This window comes from Vespula vulgaris, chromosome 15, assembly GCF_905475345.1.
Source record: "Vespula vulgaris chromosome 15, iyVesVulg1.1, whole genome shotgun sequence".
Lineage (NCBI taxonomy): Eukaryota > Metazoa > Arthropoda > Insecta > Hymenoptera > Vespidae > Vespula > Vespula vulgaris.
Genome location: NC_066600.1, coordinates 1,817,288 through 1,837,753, shown reverse-complemented (window position 1 = coordinate 1,837,753; position 20,466 = coordinate 1,817,288). Strand labels below are relative to the sequence as shown.

The 20,466-nt window shown below is 28.3% G+C and overlaps 4 protein-coding genes across 4 annotated transcripts; 2 read left to right on the top strand and 2 right to left on the bottom strand.

Moving 5' to 3' along the window:
- Positions 1–430: 430 nt before the first annotated feature.
- LOC127069544 (NADH dehydrogenase [ubiquinone] 1 alpha subcomplex subunit 7-like) lies at positions 431–1,859 on the top strand. Its single transcript, XM_051006665.1, has 3 exons — positions 431–599; positions 1,000–1,178; positions 1,679–1,859. The coding sequence occupies exons 1-3, from the start codon at positions 540–542 to the stop codon at positions 1,740–1,742; spliced, it is 303 nt and encodes a 100-aa protein (XP_050862622.1). The 5' UTR covers positions 431–539; the 3' UTR covers positions 1,743–1,859.
- On the bottom strand, positions 1,497–13,455 carry LOC127069540 (phosphatidylinositol 4-kinase alpha). Its single transcript, XM_051006653.1, has 22 exons — positions 13,221–13,455; positions 11,926–12,319; positions 11,306–11,820; positions 10,733–11,048; positions 9,016–9,270; positions 8,734–8,926; positions 8,422–8,632; positions 8,042–8,296; positions 7,611–7,963; positions 7,103–7,523; positions 6,909–7,016; positions 6,626–6,832; positions 6,217–6,493; positions 5,655–6,147; positions 5,445–5,580; positions 5,031–5,366; positions 4,638–4,925; positions 4,335–4,562; positions 3,906–4,252; positions 3,559–3,835; positions 3,056–3,462; positions 1,497–2,970 (listed from the first exon to the last, which is right to left on the bottom strand). The coding sequence occupies exons 1-22, from the start codon at positions 13,308–13,310 to the stop codon at positions 2,745–2,747; spliced, it is 6,333 nt and encodes a 2,110-aa protein (XP_050862610.1). The 5' UTR covers positions 13,311–13,455; the 3' UTR covers positions 1,497–2,744.
- A 377-nt stretch (positions 13,456–13,832) lies between these two features.
- Positions 13,833–16,012, top strand: LOC127069582 (tRNA pseudouridine(38/39) synthase). The gene is made up of 6 exons (XM_051006731.1): positions 13,833–14,254; positions 14,325–14,458; positions 14,552–15,114; positions 15,218–15,509; positions 15,585–15,721; positions 15,804–16,012. The coding sequence occupies exons 1-6, from the start codon at positions 14,177–14,179 to the stop codon at positions 15,875–15,877; spliced, it is 1,278 nt and encodes a 425-aa protein (XP_050862688.1). The 5' UTR covers positions 13,833–14,176; the 3' UTR covers positions 15,878–16,012.
- A 15-nt stretch (positions 16,013–16,027) lies between these two features.
- LOC127069563 (gustatory receptor 68a-like) lies at positions 16,028–17,822 on the bottom strand. Its single transcript, XM_051006710.1, has 7 exons — positions 17,769–17,822; positions 17,372–17,522; positions 17,049–17,237; positions 16,594–16,846; positions 16,434–16,499; positions 16,252–16,341; positions 16,028–16,159 (listed from the first exon to the last, which is right to left on the bottom strand). Exons 3-7 carry the CDS (start codon positions 17,156–17,158, stop codon positions 16,028–16,030), a joined length of 651 nt encoding a protein of 216 aa, XP_050862667.1. The 5' UTR covers positions 17,159–17,237; positions 17,372–17,522; positions 17,769–17,822.
- Positions 17,823–20,466: the final 2,644 nt, after the last annotated feature.

Here is a 20,466-nt window from a genome sequence, read left to right as displayed (position 1 = left end):
CTAATCGTCTTTTCTTATAATATTAAACTTTTTTTATAATATCAAATCTTACAATGGAACTAGATTGAATTAAATAGTAAATACAATGAATATGGACAATGTCTCTAGAAGTTCGAAGAGTGTTATATTACTTTGCAATTTAGAAATAAAATTAAAGAATTAAAAATAACATTTTTTAATTAAAACTATTTCTTTTTCAATATACAATCGCCTTTATTCTCTTAGTTCGTACGATTTTATCCGATGAGCGTTAGAATCAGGAGAAAGAATGTGTCCTACAAACTAACTTTCTTTACTAATAGTAATAATAAATAAGACGATGAAATGTTTCTATATTTCGGCGATCAGTGCGCCGTCTATTGACTTTATTATGAAGTACGTTATTGATATATAGATGTCACTACAAGTGATCGAACGCAAATAAAAGTTTGTAGAATTGATGGGGATCGATAGTCTTCTTCAAAACAGTGTCTAGTTCGTTTCTATGACGTAATAAATTTCTTGGTGGATCGTACGTATATGTAAAAAAAAACGACGAAATGGCAGAACATCGTGTTGTAACGCCTTTTATTGAAAAATTACGCTCATTTCTTCGAGGTGTAAGTAATTGATATATAAATACACATAAAGTTTTATTATATATAGTTTCACATCGATCATTAATTATTTAACAAATTATAATTTTTTTGAATTTATTATTAAATTAACCTATTTATATATAATGATTAATTATTCATTTTCATTGTAATCGAAAATGTAAAAGCTTAAACTTTTACATAACATAATTCATTGCTTTTGAATTATTCGTAATAACAATATAATATACATCCTATTACATTTTTTTTTGTTCATCATCAATTGATTATTGATTTTTATTATTTCATTATAAAAAATCATGGCTATCATTATAACGAACAACTTGTATATAGTGCTGAATATATGTTTATATTTATATGTAATGTATTCTATCATAAATGATTATTAGTATTTTATGAACAGAGAAAAGTTATTCCTCAATTACGATATGCAGATTTAACTTCTGCACGAACACAACCTCCGCCTGAAATACCAGGTGGACCATATCATAAAATCTCGAAAATATATTACTATACCCATGATGCTAGACGAGAAGTTGAACCGCCAATTGAAATTTTTGTGGATAAACAAATTACAGCGGGGTAATGTTATTTCATCATAGTTATTTTTCTTCATTGTGTATGTTTAATGTATTGATATACAACACTCTTTAATAGGTTTATAAATGTCTTGTATTACATTCATAAACATAATGTCCTATGTATATCTAAACTTATATTTACAGTATATTGATTTATTTCAATCTATTTTATTAATATCATATTTTATATAGTTGTCAAAATAATAAATAAAATATAAAAGTATAATATGAACTGAATACTTTGGAGAAGATTAATATCATTATATAACAATGAAGACAAAATTATGACAGGAGAAATAAATATTTTTGATTTCAAGTATTTAATTATCTACATATATATGAAATCTATTTAATAATCATATAATTATACAAAATTTTATTATATTGTATCTACATTGGGGTTATTTATCTCTATTTTAAATAAATTTCTTTTGTAAGAAATACAAACTTGCATTAATTAATATTTTAACACAAATATAATTGTTAATGCATAAATTTCAGGAGTGAAAAGAAAGCTATTGGACCAAACGATACCACTCCAGGGAAATTATTTCCATGGTCTTAAATTACATATTAATTTAAATATGAGTTAGTAATTACTTATTTGATTATAAATAAATTATATTGTAGTTGTATGAATATTATTGCAAATACAAAATAAAATGGTTTGATTGTTATAAAATAGGTGATCTGTAATTCATATATTTCTATGGAGGTTGAATTTAATATTAGGTTAATGTAAAAATAATAAAAAAATAATGAAAATAACTACAGTGAATTAATTTTAATGATAACGACATTGTTTAATTTAATACTCTACAATCAACAGCATGATTATAAGTGAAGGAATGTTCTTATAATTTACATATTCTACAATATTAGCAAGTTTTAAGTTTTTCTATACCACAATATTATATACCTATATTATGATAAGAATTAATAGAATGTAATTATTAACAGAATTTACATAGAATTAAGGGTAATAATATCAATATATACATTTTTATAATTTCTACATCACATTTAACCATGTTATACATTTTACACTTATACTGGTGATGAATATGACACTACTCAGAAAACAATTTTTGATTTATCACCATGAAAATGTTGTAGACACTTCAACCAATTTTGAAAATGTTATTTATTTATTTTTATAATATGGTTGATAGAGAACAGTTATATAATGTCTAATTATGTTCAAAAACAGTTTTTCGCTTTTCTTGGAAAACACTTTTCCGAGTCGTGTCACTTTCGTCGCAAGTATGCAATTTATTTACTCTGATGATTATATGTGTGTGTGTGTGTATTAGGTTGTTTTAAGTTTCTTTTCTTTTTAAACATTGTCAGATTTTAAACCTGTGCGTAGATAGTAAAAGAAACTTTCTGGACGATCTAAATCGTGTTCGAAAAATATTGTGTTATAGGAAGATTACTTGTATATACAGAATATTAAAAAGTAGGAGTTCAGGACTTATACACACAGTGCTCATTTAGCTGAGTAAAATGTGTAGTCCAGAATCCTTTTTTAAACAGTGTATAATACAACTGGAAGTTAAGTAATAATTTAATAAGGAATCTGATTTTGATAATACTGTATCATATCATAAGTTTTCGTACGGAAATTGAGGTAGCTGTTGCGAATTACATTGAGCATAAAGGTTGCGGCTTCTCTATCAGTAGCCGTTGGAACAAATCGACTACGCAATAATTTTATCGTTTGACCTCGGAAACACGGTAAGCCTGTATCAAGCATAAGGGAAACAAGGGAAATGATTGCTTCTTGGTAAGGCCTAGAACATAATAATTTATAAATTATAAAGAAATAAATTAAAAAATTGCTAATGAACTTTTAAATTATATATAAAAATATAGTACCTCACAGCGAGAAAAGCTTGAACGCATAGTTCCATGAACCAACGGAATGGTGCAGCTTCCATTTTACCTCCCATTACTAATACCATTTCATCAGTAAGCTTGATATCAGGTTCAAATCCAAGATTTCCTCCAGGAGAACTTTCGAACATAAAGCCAAAATCAATATGTATTATATGACCTTGACTATCTAACATAATATTTCCATTATGACGATCTTTTATTTGAAGAAGATACGTAATAACGCTATAAGCAGCCATCGATCTAACGAAGTTACGTCGAATTGTCTGAAATTCCTTCGTTGTTTCATCACCGCATCGCGTAATGAAATATTGATACATATCGATATCTGTTGTACGTCCTAATTGATCTCGTGATTTTGCGTCTGGTACACACTCTATAACACCACACTAAAAAGAAAAAGTTTATAAGTATATATAATTATTGAAGTTATATATGATGAGATAAAAAGATTATATATTATAACAGCAATACATAAATCTTACCCCTGGTGCTGTTGCTACTACTCTGTATGGATACAAAAATAAATTCAGACCAACTTTCTGAAAAATATTCTTAAATATGCTAATCACTTGTAACGCGAGCATATCTTGTCTTACATCATCACCAACTTTGAAGATGGCAGCTTGCCATGTTTCTTTTCCTGTTTCTTTCTTTCTTTCTATTTTTCCATTTGTTGATACTGTTAATGCTATATTTTCTAATTCATTAATACCATACCTCTGAACTTTAAAACGTGCAAGGAATGGTGCCTTAGCAGCACTGTAAACATTTATGCGAATATATAACTTTTGTATTTACTTTTTCTATAATAGATGTGATTTGATATTACCTCTGCATAGGTGTGCCACTTTTATAATCTATATCAATAACCATTGCTTCAGGATTAGATGGTAAATAACAGCCAGGTTGTACTTTTATTTTTGATAAAGCTTCCAAACATGCGGCTTTACGTTCATGGCCTTTAGGATATGGTCTAATTTCACCAGATATATTAGTTATTTTTTCAAAGAATTCAAATTCTCGTTCATAAAATTGTTTAGCTGGACCAGATAATGCATTCAAAATACTTTTTACTAATGAATCTAAGATATCATAAAGAACCGGATCTTTTATTTGCTTTTCCTCATCCATGTACATATTTGTATGCATATTCCATATTAGCTGATGCGCCACTACCTGCAATACACAAATCTTTTTTAATATTATATCCTTATAAACTTTATTTTATGTTTTAAAGATTTTAGATGAATATGTTTACCTGGGAACGTTTAGCAATTTTTTTAATAAATTCAGTAACATAACCCATGGAATCATGGCGAACTGCCTGTACAAGTTGTGGTATATAAACGAGTACAGCATCAGCGGGATAACTATCTAATACACGTACTGCATATTGAGCAGAAATTGGATGATGTGGGAACTGACGAGAAAAGTAAGCTAATGCATGAATAGGTGAAACCCTTGCCCATGTTAGCATATAGACCAACTGCAAATAAAAATTATATATATGTAGCATATTGATGCAATAATACTTATTAATATTTTAACATGCAATACTCACTTCAGGTACATCATTGAGAAGAGTATCTGTAGTTACAAGATATTGCAAAGCTTCTGAAATATGCATAACTGCTACTGGTTTCTGTCTCACCAACCCACAAATTTCTTTTATAATTATTTCCGAATTTTTCAAACGTACTGGCATAAATACAGCAAGACTAGGACTAATTTCCCAAGCCAAACGCGTGTACTCTCTCCATTTTTCATTCATAGCTTTAGCACGCCATTCCGCAATACTAACTTCTCCTGGAAGCGCTAATTCTTGTCTACAACCTGGATTGCGCCAAACCTACGATTATTTATGACAATTTAAAATAATTCAATTATTTGTATAAATGTAGAAATAAGCGATTCAGTTAATAAAATAAAAAACATTTGAAACACTTTAACTAACCAGCAACATTTCAATTTCCACTGCTAACAATTCAAGAATTAAATTACGCTTTTTAATATAATCTTTTACAAAAACATTGGTATTTACAACACGTTTGCTTCGATTACTGCGTTTACTTAATGTGTTACTACTTGTTGACATTGGCATAGCATTAACCCACACACTTGTAGGTGTTTTTGAAAAGTCATTAGTAGCTGGATTTAATGTTGCAGTTATTGAATTGATAGTTTCACTTGTTACAAGTACACTTGTTGTGTATACTTGAGGTTGTATTGTTAAATCAAAATCGTTTTCGTTTCCTGTCATCATTAAATATTTTTTATCGCTATGCATAACCTGTATAAGTAATTAAAAAATAAGATAAGAAGTGATAACAATTCGTAATACATTTTATATAGCGTAGTTTCCTCATACCTGCCAGAAACGTATGAGGGTAACTATATCTTCACGGAGTTGTTCGAGCTCTTGAGTAGGTACTTGCCGTTCTCGGCAAAAATAATCCAAACAGTTAGAATAAATACGTTCTCGCAGAACGTTTTTACTTAACGATCTGTAATAAGATTATTTCTTATTAAAATATATCCTATTCTTCTTCACTCAAAATAATAAATAATATATTTATACCTTGGTAAAATATCACCTTGAAGGAGAAGTAAACCACAAGATAATAATTTAAACCGTACTCCTACTGCGGCAACGTGCCGATTTATTGTAGGTTCTTCGCCAGATGCACCAACAGACATAGGTAACGATCGATGAAGCAACATCACTATCATATCCACTGTCTCTTGACAACAGTATTTTGCAGTTTCAATTAATTCCATGATAAATGATATCCAAATATCATGAGGTTTTACATCAGGTGGGTTGGGTTCTAACTTACAACCTTCATAATCTGCCAATGGACTGACTTCTTCCTCTTGAGCAGAGAATAATCCCATTTTCTTATCAACAGTATATTGCCATGCAACGAGCATCTCTTGTAAAAAACGTAATTTAAGATCAGGTCGCACAGTAAGAATCCATTGCCAACATTCAACAGCTGTATTCATTGCTGCACTTGTAAATAATTCAATCTGTGAACAGGCAACAGTTTGCAAAAGCCGTCTGTGTATTCCTGAAAACATAGATAATTAAATATAATAAATATTTACAATACAACGTATCGTGTATATTAAACAATTACCTGGCATAGATATTAAAAGAGCAGTAGCACGCCAAAGAGCGCCACGGTGTTGAAGATCATTATTTTCGCGGCAAGCACGCCATACAGCGTCAATAAGTTGGTTTACGACTGTCACTTTAGATTCTTCAACTGACATTTGATGATGGGGAAATTCTGAACGAGCAAGTGCAACCATACCTGCTACTTCACCAGCATGCCATAAACGCATTGCCATCATTGAAAAAAGCCATGAACTCGCGCCTTTAGGACCACGAGGTCTTTTATCCAATGAATTTGTCTAGAATACATGGATTTTAAGAATCTTGAAAAATCATAAGTATCGAAAACGAATTTTTCAATTGCGAAATAAGAAAACATTTTCGAAACTACATAATTTTTAAAAGAATAATATATTATAATAAATACGTACGCTTGATGGAAGAGCTGTTGGAACTGTTAAATCTACAAATTCCAGAACTGAATCTGTTGCTAAAGATAATCCAGAATGATGCCACATACCCGAAGATGGTATCTGATTTATATATTCTTGTACATGTGATCTTGTGGCCTGTGGAGCCCACTTCATTGCCTCTTGTACTATGCCTTTACATCTTGCCGTAAAGTCTTTTACAATAATCTGCATTATACCATCTTATTAAAGAATGCTTTTCCATTTCTGTACTGTATTTGAAGAACTATAATTGCATTAATACCTCTCTTGCTTCAACACTATTCATAAGTTCAATGCTGTAAGGTGTATTAGGAATACGCAGACTAGGTGTTTCCTCATTTGGATCAATTTGTAGAGAAAATGACAAAATCTATTAAAATAGAAGTATAAATAATTTCTGACATAACATGATTTACGCTAAAATAACAATCATTTATAATATTGTAGTATAGATACCTGTAATATATCTAGCATACTCCATAGTACTTTACAGTTCCATAATAAATGTGGAAATGCATCTACTAAAGCACTGAGATATTTGTCTGCGACACGTCTAATTTGTTTGTGTACATGATTAAAATATACTAATAAAAATTGAGCGTGATTTTCTAACTCTTTTTCTCGTTGTTCATCTTTCGGTTTACGTTGCATGACATCTTTAAATCTAACGAAAACAGAGTCTGCAATACAACATATACATTGCCACATACCACTTTTATCCTTTTGCAAATCAGAATCACATAAATATTCCATTATTGGATGTAAACTAGGCTCTGGACTGTTTGCAACCCTTAAAGTTTCCAACCAGTATACCGATAATAAATATGTGCACTGAGCAAACTGTAATTTTGCTACATATGCTGATATATCATTGGAGCTATTAGAAAAATATATTAAATATATAAAATTTATATTGGACGATGAAAACAAATCGAGTATCTTGTAACATAAAGTATAAATTTACCGGCTACTTAATTTTAATATTTGGCTACGTAATTCTTGAAGTTCGGTCAACGAAACACTATCATTGCGTACTGCTGAAGTATATTGTAATTCTCGCATTTCAAGACGTGCACTCGTTGGTGAAATAAGATACGGTGATTTAACAGCTATCTCTTTGACACCATCATACCACTCAATAGGCCATATTTTCGATTGCTGATCAGCAGCAAAACCCATCACAACACAATAGACCCAGAAATCTTTAAAAAGTTTTAAAAGTCTTTTTTGTGGATGCCTAATGGGTGGTAAACGCCGCAATAATATAGCAATAACAGGAATTAGAACTCCCAAATTTCCAGCACTATTTGTTGTTTTCTGGATTATTAATGATACAGATTAATATTATATAATATATGTATGTAGTACAATATATGCTTAATTAATATTCATTACCGTTGTAGCGATACTGTTTGGAACTTTATCACTGGCACGTTTACCTTCGAGACCTAATTGAACAAAAAGTTCTAGAAGATGCAGAAGCAAGTCATTTAGTTCCGTTTCACCTTGTAAATTAGCTGCTATATTAGCAAGAGCATTTGTTACTGCTTTAGAAACATGACAGTATTGCTTTCTATCATCATTTGATGCATAAGTTGCAGTACTTGATCCCAATGACATTGAAAACATCTGCATTATACCTTCATAAATCTATTTCAAAAAAAAAAAAAAAAAAAAAAAAAAAAAAAAAAAAAAAAAAAATTTAATTCATCATGAATTACTCAAATCAGATAAATAATTATATGTTATATCAATATAGTATACTAAAGTCTCACCTGTGGTTCACACTTAGCAATAATCATACAACCTAATTGATCTACAATTAAAAAGTCGAGATCGCTTGGTGAGCGACAAAAAAGTTGATGAAAAAATGGAAATATTGTACGCATTGTTTTTGGAGTATCTTTTAAAGCTACAGCTACATGTCCCAACATAATAACGATATTTTTTGAGATTAACTCACTATTTGATTTTTCATCAGATTCCCTAAAACAAAATTACTATAGATATAGTTGTTTTATATATACGATATATACGTGCACGAAGATGGTAGAGTTCATTATAATAGATTAGAATAAAAGTCATACCCATCACATATATCTGCTGCAAATAATCTATTAGATACACTAGCCACTAGTGCTGGTACACAATCTGGATTAACAGAATGTGCTGCTTCCAAAGCTATGCAAAGATTACCAATTGCTGCATCACGCAATTTTTCAAAAGCAATTTGAACAGATGATGTTGTTTGTTTTGAATCTTGTGCTTCTTTTCCTTGTACTTTATATAATAATAATAATAAAAATATAATAAAAAAAATTATGTTTATATCAGAAATTTAATAATATTTGTACTTTTATTTTTCTTACCAATGACTTTAAAATGATGTTCTTTCATAGATCGTTCGTTAAGTTGACGATATAATTTTAATAATATAGGCGAAGGGACAATAAGAAATTCACGAAGATAATATATAGAAGTACTTGCAATATTAGGGAACTTCTGAGCCAATTTTCCTAAACCTTCTAAGCATACTAACAGTAAAGGCATGTGCGCTAGTACAAGTTTTGGGCCATGATTAGAATTAATTTTTTCAACAAGACGACCACATAAACTATCAGCACCTGCAAACAGAAGTAATAATACTCTTTTAATAATTTCTGCTAAATCATCTTTTATCATAGATAACTATTAGTTATTTCTATATGATGTATTTAAGGATAGGTGTAGGATTAAATGTAAAATGTTTATCTAAACATTATTTGAATGATTATTTGAATGATCATATTGAATATCATACACAAAATGTTTTTAGTCAAGCAGTTTTTGATATTAATTCTTTTATATATGAACTTTGATAAAATATATCAAAATATTCTTTGATTGCAATAAAATATTGTATGCAAATACATAAAACAATAAATCATACTGCACACAGAAATAATAGGCAATAGGAACACCGCAATATAGTATTGCTGCGGCAAGGAATGTTTATATTAAACTGGTATATAAAATGTTATGTAAACAGAATAGTTAATAAAATAGAAACACAAGGGGTAAACAAGAATACCCTCGCCGAGCAGCATAGAACTGATATCCGCGAACAGTGCGGATGTATCATACTCCCCGCTCACTGCAAAAACACCGTATAATAATGTTTTACTTACAATATTTGTTGTAACTATATATATATGCAAGATTATGTAGCAATAATTATCCTTGTTTTTAATGATTTAACTATTTAATAGTTTCGTTAATGGCTTAAAATAAATGTAATTTTTATTGTTTATAATATTTTGTCATTATTTAAAATGTAAATAAAAACGGAAATTAGAAGGTTTAAAAAAATTATCATATCACATACTTATGAAGAAAGTAATGTCACTTAAAAAACTGTTTCCCAGAAGGAATAAAAAACTCTTTTTCAGTGTAAATAATTCTTAAAAAAATTTAGATAACAGTTCTCTTAGTCAAATCGAATAAGATTGTCATATTTAATCGAGGTATGTCTCCTCATTCTTATAATGGTAACTTGAAAATCGTGTTTTTTGAGTTGTGTTACTTTCATTACGTGTGTGATATGTATTATTATTGTGTGCGATATATATCAAGAAAGAGAAGATATACACTACATAGATAATTTTAATAAATCTATATAAATAAATAAGAATTAAAATTTAATTATATCTTTATGATTATAATTTATTTTAGAATGAGAAGAAAGTGTAATAATATACATCAGAGACTTGCAAAGTTGGTTTGTGCAATCATTTGTTTTTTATTGTTATTCTTTCTTTTATTTCTCCTTGGTTATATCATAATATTATTGTTTTGCAAGTATGGAGTATGTGGACAATTAAATAGTAATAGTGGGAGAGTCATTTCTCCTTCACCAAATAGTTTGCATGTCTCTGATATATATGAATACATTACATTTGAATGCAAAATACTTTTTACAATAAAGCTTTTAATCTACATGTGCCTTTCTAAAACATGCATTTATGTGTGTACAAAATATTATAATACATTCCTGTTATTAGTATTTTGTAGTTATCATACATTATATATAAAAAATTATTTACATACCAGTTTCATCTCCAATGGCCCAAACAAGAAGATCAACACATGCAGAATTTGCCATGACATTAACTTTGAATCTATTTACTGTCCGAAAATTGGTATCTACATCTTCTCGCTCACTAGCATCATGTTGTCTAGATTGTAATTCTGTTTGTCCTGACAAGAAAAGGCCTTTAACAAATTCTTGTACATCTCTTGTAAATGGAGCAGGTAAATCACGTTGATTTTGTAATAATTCTCGCAACACTGCTACCATAACCAAATTCATAGTTTCACTGAATGTGCGATATGGAAATATTTGTACTTGACCAGAATTATAAACCTACAGAAATAATAATTTAATAAGTATAAATTTAGGAAGAAGTTAAAAAATATATATAACTATATTCAAATAATTAAGAGAAAATTATTTTAAAAAATCATTCTAGAATAAATCTTGCATGAATATATGATTAGTAAATATATATGTATGAGTATATTAAATTAAATAAAAGTAAACAATTCAGAATAAATAATAATCAAAAGATAATTGTTAGTTGTAAATTTATGAAGTTTCAAAATACTGTGAAAAATACTAACTTGTTGAGCTTCTTCATCCAGAAATGTAAGAATGTCTTTAGTAAGTAGCTTTTTAGCTAATGCTAAAACACTTTGTAAATGCACCACATTAAATTGCATTGCAGCCCTTTTTTCAGGACTTTCATTACATCGCATTTGTGGAAACTGATTAAAACTGGATCCATATCTACTGAAAAAGTATGTAACTGGATCATATGGTACAGATGAAAAAGACTGTAATGATGGTCTCTTGATACATGTATAATCAGAATCAGCAGTTAGCAATGCTGAAGTATTATCAATTGGTGGATAAGGATTTAAGTTTCCACTAAGAGACCGTGGAATAATTGGACGAAAATTTGAGAAACTATGCTGTTTTTTATCTAATGTTAAACGTGTTTCTGTATTATTGAAAGAAACTGGAGTTTCAGGCCTTGGAAAAATACGACAAAGCAATGGTGGATCTGTACATGCGAAACGACCCATAGACCTTGCTAGACCAATAAGTACTGGGACTAGACACTTGCATAAAGACACTGTAAAAAAAATATAAAATTAGAAACATGTTTTTATAAACAACTATATAAGAAACAACTATATAAGAATACATAAGAAAATATATTTGCTTGAAGAAATCTTACATTTTGCTTGCATACCCCTATTTCCATTTTGTTCTTTATAACCACGTATCAGATTGGTCAAAACAGCTAATATCTCGATCTGTGTAGAAATAATTTCTTCACGAGCTGATTCACATCTGGCAGCTACATCACTCAGCAATGTATTCAAACAAAAGCTAAAACGTTCAGCAACAGGAACTCTTTCACTAGGTAAAACTCTAACTTCATCCAGCCAAACAGCTTTTGGAAGACCACGTAATAATCGTAAAAAATAAGGTAAAATACGATCTCGATGTTGTAATCCTGATTCCAAAAAATATATTCCCAATGCAATAGTTGCATCTTGTCCCCGTTGATCCAAACGATATATTCCTTGAGCAGTTTCTTGAGGGCATAATTTGAACAAACGAGTTACCTATATCAAAGGAAATAAACATAAAATGAAATTACTTTAAAATATAAGTAATTAAATATACTTATATCTAACAATATTTTTTAGTTTCTTCTAATTTTTTATTTATTTTTATTTTCATTTATCTGTAATTTTATTTATATAATAGAATATATCAAATTTCACTTAAATTTGATAACATATTTATAACAAAGAGAAATAAGATTTTTTATTGTAAAAAAGTACATAGTCACTTTATAATAACATATTATGTAATATAACAAGTAACAGTAATTAATGAAAGATATTAATTATAGTATATACAGTAAGAAGCAATTATAGTAATGATGGATCTTAATTGAGATATTTTTTTTATTGAAATTTTTTTACTACTTATCTTATTTATAAGTATATCTACACATAAAAATATTTGAATTACAAAATTATATTTTTAATACATATAGCAATGATTATAAAGCAATGATTATAAAAAATAAAAATAGAAGTGAAAGAATTGAAAAAAAAAAGAAAAAAAAACTGAACATAAAAAAACACCAAAATTGTATTTCGTGCTGTACACGTTTTTATCTCGCAGAACAATGAAAACTTAAAATGTCAATTGTGTCAATTGACATGAATGGACGAATGTCTAAAAAAGAAAGACTAAAAGATTATTTTAAGGTAAGAATTAAGTTAAAAATTGATTTGTAGATTCAATTTATATTTAAATAATTACATATAATAAAATAATGAAAAATTCTACGCTAGTTTTTAATAAAAATGATTTTATCGTACATTTAATCTCCTTCTCTTAGAGAGAAACGTTATTTTAACATTACCAAATAAAATTATAAAGCAAAAGATATTGATTATTAAAGAAAATATATGAAACAATTCTATACGAATTTTTACAAAATAAATTTACCTTTTCCCACGGTGTAGGTTTAATAGCAGCAAGGCATCTAGCCAAATGTTGTACAGCTTTTGAGAAAAATAACTTCTCGTCCGCCACCATTTTGCTCACGATCAATTACTGCTCTTCTTATATCATGTAGTTATAACAGTCTCGTCTATTCATTACTTCAAAATACTATTACATTGTTCGAAGAGTTTACGCTTGTGTCATCAGCGACGTAAGACTCCTTTGACATACATGTATTTATTAATGTAAGATGATAACATATAAGAAAATAAAACTCTAGATATTAACTAAAAAATAAACTAGATATTAATGAGAAAATAAAATCCTAGATATTAAAGAAGCAGTACGGAAGTGTATTAATATTATAAATACAAAAATAACTTCACATTTATTTCTGATAATATTGATTTTTATTAATTTAAAAATATTTAATTCAGAAAACTTTTTTTATTTTATTAGTTTACTTACTGTTACCGAAAATCATCAACTTATAACTACTTTCTTAAACTAGCCGTATTTTAAAATAATTAAAATCGCTGTGTTCTGTATGAAAAGTCAAATTTATGTATAGTAATTTTGATGTTTGAAATGCTTTTGAAAAACGTGTGATCTGTGAGACATCTAGTGGCGAATTGAAAAAGCTTCTGCATTGTATTTGATTCTACATTTTCATTATAAGCATGTGTTTCATTTTGGGTTAATTGTCTGTTTTATATGTAGAAGCAGAATGCGAGAAGATTAAACGATATATATAAAAAGGATATATATAAAAAGTGAAGATACTTCTCATTATTATAAATATTGAAAGTTGTCATTATAATTTATTTCATTTGTGTATACAGAATCATTAAAGTATTTTGCTAATATAAATATTTGAAAGAAAACTATTTTCCTTTTTGTTTTATTAACGTTAATTATTAGTAATTAATATATATGTATATTTATTTATAATTGTAATTATGGCAAAAGTTATTACGAAGAAAAAGAAATTGAAGAGATTATCTACTAAGGAAGAGTTGGAGCTTTCTGATAAATCGGTATAATTTGTTTTCTGAAATTTGTTAAATTTTGCTGTACAGTTTGTGGTAAATTTTTTTATCATTTTAGGAATTAATAGATAAAATATTGCAATTAGAAGCTTATAATATGCAACTTCAAACGATACTTAAAAAAACTGAAACGAATGAAATGGAACGAACGAAATGTCATAATAAGACTCAAAAACAGTTTGATTTCACAAAGTATGCAACATAAAATTTTTCTATTTTAATTTTATTGAAATATAAAATAGAATAGAAATACTTTAAATATTTAATTCAATTCATTGGTTGCAGGTGTCACAAAAGACATATTTTATTAAAATTGTACTACTTAGGTTGGGATTATGATGGTTTTACATGTCAAGAAGGAAATAATAATACTATTGAACATCATTTATTTTCTGCTTTAATAAAAAGTTGTTGTATAGAGTCTCGTGAAAAAGCAAATTATCATCGTTGTGGTAGAACAGATAAAGGTGTTAGTGCTTTCTCTCAAGTAATTAGTTTAGATGTACGCAGCAAATTGGAACCTGAGAAACAAAGTGATTTACAAAATGAATTATCATATTGTAAAATATTAAATCGTTTACTTCCTCAAAATATAAGATGCATAGGTTGGAGTCCAGTTCCAAGTGATTTCTCTGCTAGATTTAATTGCAAGGATAGGACATATAAATATATTTTTCCTAGAGGAAAATTAAATATTGATGCTATGAATAAAGCTGCTAAATATACTATAGGCACACATGATTTTCGAAATATTTGTAAAATGGATGTTGCCAATGGTGTGATAAATTTTAAAAGAAGAATAATTGATGCTACAGTTTCTGTAAAACAAAATGATTATAATAATCCAGGTATGTAGGAATATATTTAAATGTAACTTTGTTATGATAATTATGTAAAATACTATTTTAGAAAGAAGTAGTTATATTTTTAATTCCATATTTATTTTAATAGGATATGATATATGTGAATTAAAAATAACAAGTCAAGCTTTTCTTTGGCATCAAATACGTTGTTTAATGGGAGTATTATTACTAGTAGGCCAAGAAAAAGAAAAACCAGAAATTATTTTAAAGTTACTTGATATTGATAGTTATCCATGCAAACCTCAATACAATCTAGCTTGTGAAATTCCTTTAAATCTTTATCACTCAGAATATGAAAATATCAAATGGTTCTATGATAAAGATGAATTTATAAAGGTTATAAAAATTTTACAACAAGACTGGTCAATAAACACTGTGAAGTATGAAACATTTTACTTTATTATTAGAATAAAACTTTTTTTGCTTATTGTAATCTAATATTTGAATTCAAATAGATCAGCTATGATTAAAGATATGTTAATGGATTTAGAAAGTTTACAAAATTGTACAGATACAACATTTCAAAATGATTGTTTACTTCTCGGTGTGCATTCAAAAGTTTATCAACCTTTAATGGAAAGAGTAACTTGTGGTGAGTAGTTTATATATTGTTATTATTTAATATTTTGCTATTTCAATGTCATATAATATTGTATGTTATATAATTTTTACAGAAAGTTTAGAAAATAGAATAAAGCATTACCAAAAAAAGGGTAAATTTGAATTAATGAGTTTAAGTAATATGTAATACTTACGATTATCGATATTTCGGTAAGAAATGTAATCTTTGAAAACAAAAAAATGAGACTAAATACAGTTATATCTATTTTCAATATGCCAAACTTGTACCTTTACATTTGATAATTACAGATTATTTATCGTATTGATCTTTATATTTTTACCTTGATTTATTGTATACATTAGATTCTATTGTTGTTAATGTTGATGAAGTTGTAATATCATAAGAAATCTCAGGGGAAGTTTCCATTTGTAATAAGATTATCAGAAAAGTTGTAATACCTCCAAAAAACTAATCGATATTTTAATCACAATAAGACGAGCATTTTTATAATAATTTTATATGAAATTTTTAAATAGAAAGATAAAATCTAGAAGACGTACCTGTTGAATAAATTTGTAACCATATTCGTAAAAACCAAACGCGGAAAATTTCAGTCGCTTATAAGTCATTTCGGATATGAATTGAAAAACCTTATAAAAACAAAATTTAAATGTTATAATACAAGTGTTAGAGGGATGGCGGGGAAAATAATCTAGAATATTTTAAATTGCGAGTAACTTACCTCTTCGCGTATTGTAACATGAAAGGAATCCATTACTTTCTGAATAAATACTTGCGTCTTATTTGCCTGTTATTATCAATGATTAATTCTATTAAATAGATTCTATGTCTATTTAATTATTCATCTTAATTATATATCAAATTTTATTTTTTAATTTTACCTCGGCCTTAACTATCTCGCATGTATAGTTAATCGAGAGTAATTTGATCGTGTAAAACATACTCCATACAAGAATATCTAAGACTTTCTTTATCTTAAACGATTCCCAAGTATTGGAATTAGTAAGTGTAATATACAATTCGCTAATTAAGCCTATTTCGCCAATAAAGAAAGATATCATTTCTAAAAGCATCGGTGCTCCAAATATTGTATTCAGATTATTACATATCTTACTCAATTCCAGATGAAGATGCCTACAAGAGAAATGGTTAATTTCTTATTTAATTATAGGATTTAATAATAGGATTTTTTCTAAATTTAATTGTTTCTAAAATAAATACGATTTTATCATTCCTTTTTTTTCATAGATCATGGTAAATTCTTATTAATATTGTAATAAAATTCTTATCGTTTTACGAAAAAATTTATATGTATATTAGTTTTACATAGCTTTACATTGCCATCCATATATCATAACACTTCATATCGTTTCCATTTGGTCGTAATACTTCATTTGTATTTATTGCATTAGAATGATTCGTTGTACTTGTAAAGTCTTCAGGCATTATTTTTGTAGAGCGATGCCTAGTCTCGCAACGTTTAGTTATATATTCATTTAATTTACAAAATCTAGTTCTTTCATATCTGCATTAAGATATAATATTAAGCAATAAAAAAAATTATGTTTGCGTATTTATTTAATGTATTTAACTGTGTGTGTATTAATACATGTTTTGTTAATTTATTTTTTTTTTGAGATGGATATATCGAATACGTACAACAAAAGAATGATGAATATAAGATCCAGAATCGTGTTATTATGAACGGGCTGATTAATTAAGCACGTAGAAATAATTTTCAACAGATCGTTTTCTTTTAAATGTAATAAAATTTCGAAAAAGTTCAATAAGCAAACTGTTATCAACCATCCTATAATGATGAATATCATTAATTTTCGTATATTTTTATACTCTGTTTGAAAACCAAGTTCTTTCAAAGTATCATCGAGGGTGGACATCCTTTTCAAACACTTTGCAAGATTCTTGAAAAAATAAAGAAAGAATGAAAAAATAATAGAAATGAATCTTTCTTATTCTGAGATAAAATTTTAAGACATTTGACAATAAGATTATATAATGTAAGAAATAACGTTAAAATCTATATAAGGTACCGTACTTTGCTGTTGAACAGGCAGAAGAACATCGACGTAATCGTTGTGGTCATGTTGAAGTAAAGAACGAGAATGGATGCGTTATTCTCAAACAAAATATTAAATATGCTAGAACTCAATAAATATTTGAAAAAGATAAAGTAACTGATCCACCAGCACAATATATACATAATATTAATATAAATAATAATTTTATACATAGGATATTCAAGAATGATTATTCCGAATATAGAGCCGGTAAGCAAAAGAGGAAAAAACGCTTGTTTAAGATTCTCGATCATGGCTTCACCGTTTTGTCTTAATGATAGTAAACTAACTTGCAGACTGACAGAGTAACGTCAGCTAACACATTCTACTTTACGGTTTATCGATATCCTTGTGATATCAATCGCAATTACGTATATATGGCACTTGCGTCCTATCATGAATTATACGTTTGCTAATTGATATGATTGTTGTTTCGGCAGGAAAAATCAATAAATAGTCTTCTACAATTTCGTACAATATACCTATTAATTCGTCGTACATTGCGACACATGTCATGTCACGTTTTGAGAAACTTGACATGTTTTCATCTACGTAAAAAAATGTTTTTTTTTTTCTAAACAAAAATATAGAGAAAAACATATAAAAATTTGTTGAGTAAATTACGATGTATTATACTTGTTAAGGGCTTTAGATTGATTAATACTTTGAGATAAATCAAATTTTATTTTCTATTCTGTAGAATAATTAAACGACGTTCATAAAAATTCTTTCATCGTACAATACTGTCGCGATATAGTACAATAAAAGGAGAAATGTTCGAGAATGAATGCCAGATTCTAATTGTAAGTATATATATACATACAACATCACTGGCATCATCGGGAGAGAGTATAAATTGCAAGATGCCAACCAGGTTACAGTAGGCGTTATACGTGGTTGCGATTATTGATCGCGGTCAGCATTCTTTGTAATGAGAAATTAAAAACGATACGGATACGTACTAATTTAAAAAATCGAAGATCATTATGAAGACTAAAGCGATAGAAGAGTAATTAACTTTTTATAAAAATGAAAACGGAGAAGGGGATAGTAATCGTCTTATTGGAAGTATGTTATGGAATAATATTTTCTTATTCATTTTCAAAAGGTCTTAGAATGAGATCGATAGTAAACGAATTAGTATTCGTCTCGAGTTTAACTCGTTAAAGGCTACAATCGGTCGAATTAATCGATTGAAATTACGTTCCATTGTTACAACGTCGCGATTATGCGTCTGTAGTGATTCGATAATCAGATCGTAAGCATTAACAGTCACTGAGATCTATAAGAGACAAGTTTCGCTCTTTATTTGATTTCATCGATGTGATATCAACGAGAACGATCATAGAAAGTGAATATTTAATATTAAATTATCTTCTATTTAAACAGACGTCGTAGGATTCACTTTGACAATTTTTCAACTATCAATTAAAACAGCAATTTCCATAATAGTAAACAAATTATATAAAATATCTTGTTAAATATTTGACTCAGCCAATTTGTTGCTACAGTCAAGATTAAAATATTGTATTTTTTCTCTAAAGTTGTACAGCAAGTATACGTTCTTCAGGATGGTTATCACTTAGGACACTCCCTGTGGTCGTACCTAAAAACTAATAAAGAATACAAATGGACTTAGGTTTTGGCCAACATGGCGTATCATGTCGAAACTACTTTGCATGTTATTTATGCAATCGGCATTATCCCACTGTGTATTAATAGCAGATGCGATCTCGTAAAAATTTACCGGACGTCCCGTTCGTTACGTTCTTTGTTCGTTATGACGAAATGGAGTTCCCCTTGATTTCCTCATAAGCGATGGGAATAATTTGATATTTCATTCAATTTGGCACATACATATATACATACAACTTTGTTACGCGATATTATGGCACATTGTGATCTCGAAAGGTTCGCTATCGTGAAGGGATATCGCGCTGAGGAACAATTTTATTTTTTTTCTCTTTACTATGCGTTAAGTGTTACATAACAATGACATAAACACATCGAGTTAATATTACTTAGACGGGTTGAGAAGCTGCATCAAAGGATCAAGGTGAATTTTTATCTTCTAACTGGTTTCTCGTGTAACGGATATATTGTGTTACAAAAGTAATATTTCTTTTCTTTTTTTTTTCTTCTTACGATACAATGAACATAATTCTATGTGAATTATGTCGAGAATTCCTAAAAATAATCGTTTGTAATAGCAATATAAAATACGAAATATATTTTTTAAAAGATTTCTTGTTGCCCAATGAAATATAAAAATTTCTATCTAGAAACAGATTGTTAATATTATCCGAAATTTTATTATTAATAAACAATGGATATATATAAATATATTATTTTCTTTTACTTCGAAAAAAAAGAAACGAGATAATAATAAAGTCGTGGATTTTTAAAAAGGTCTTGCCAAAATTTATCGTAAGATCAAAAAGTCGGGATGAAAAATAACGGGGATACTATCGCATTGCGAGTAAACCATAAGTTTCTCATATAAGTGTTGGTATGGATCAAAATGACGGTTCCCGTCCTTCTGGGTAAACCGCAACTATCATCCTTTTCCTTCACTTTCTGTGTGGGTTATTCATCCGTGTGCGTAGTCCATCAAGTAGAGACAGTAGTATGTACCTACATATATACATACGTATATATCGTACTATACGTTAGTTG

What these genes read in the sequence shown, in the direction of transcription:
- LOC127069544 (XM_051006665.1), top strand. Translation starts at nt 540, where the DNA reads ATGGCAGAACATCGTGTTGTAACGCCTTTTATTGAAAAATTACGCTCA. An exon ending in TACGCTCATTTCTTCGAGGT is followed by an intron (nt 600 to 999) that starts GTAAGTAATTGA and finishes TTTTATGAACAG; the next exon opens with AGAAAAGTTATTCCTCAATT. An exon ending in GATAAACAAATTACAGCGGG is followed by an intron (nt 1,179 to 1,678) that starts GTAATGTTATTT and finishes CATAAATTTCAG; the next exon opens with GAGTGAAAAGAAAGCTATTG.
- LOC127069540 (XM_051006653.1), bottom strand. Translation starts at nt 13,310, where the DNA reads ATGGTGGCGGACGAGAAGTTATTTTTCTCAAAAGCTGTACAACATTTG. An exon ending in TAGGGGTATGCAAGCAAAAT is followed by an intron (nt 11,821 to 11,925) that starts GTAAGATTTCTT and finishes TTTTTTTTACAG; the next exon opens with TGTCTTTATGCAAGTGTCTA. An exon ending in TTGCTAAGTGTGAACCACAG is followed by an intron (nt 8,297 to 8,421) that starts GTGAGACTTTAG and finishes TTTTTGAAATAG; the next exon opens with ATTTATGAAGGTATAATGCA.
- LOC127069582 (XM_051006731.1), top strand. Translation starts at nt 14,177, where the DNA reads ATGGCAAAAGTTATTACGAAGAAAAAGAAATTGAAGAGATTATCTACT. An exon ending in TGGAGCTTTCTGATAAATCG is followed by an intron (nt 14,255 to 14,324) that starts GTATAATTTGTT and finishes TTATCATTTTAG; the next exon opens with GAATTAATAGATAAAATATT. An exon ending in AAATGATTATAATAATCCAG is followed by an intron (nt 15,115 to 15,217) that starts GTATGTAGGAAT and finishes TTATTTTAATAG; the next exon opens with GATATGATATATGTGAATTA.
- LOC127069563 (XM_051006710.1), bottom strand. Translation starts at nt 17,158, where the DNA reads ATGCCTGAAGACTTTACAAGTACAACGAATCATTCTAATGCAATAAAT. An exon ending in GCGAGATAGTTAAGGCCGAG is followed by an intron (nt 16,500 to 16,593) that starts GTAAAATTAAAA and finishes TGATAATAACAG; the next exon opens with GCAAATAAGACGCAAGTATT. An exon ending in GTTACAAATTTATTCAACAG is followed by an intron (nt 16,160 to 16,251) that starts GTACGTCTTCTA and finishes AATATCGATTAG; the next exon opens with TTTTTTGGAGGTATTACAAC.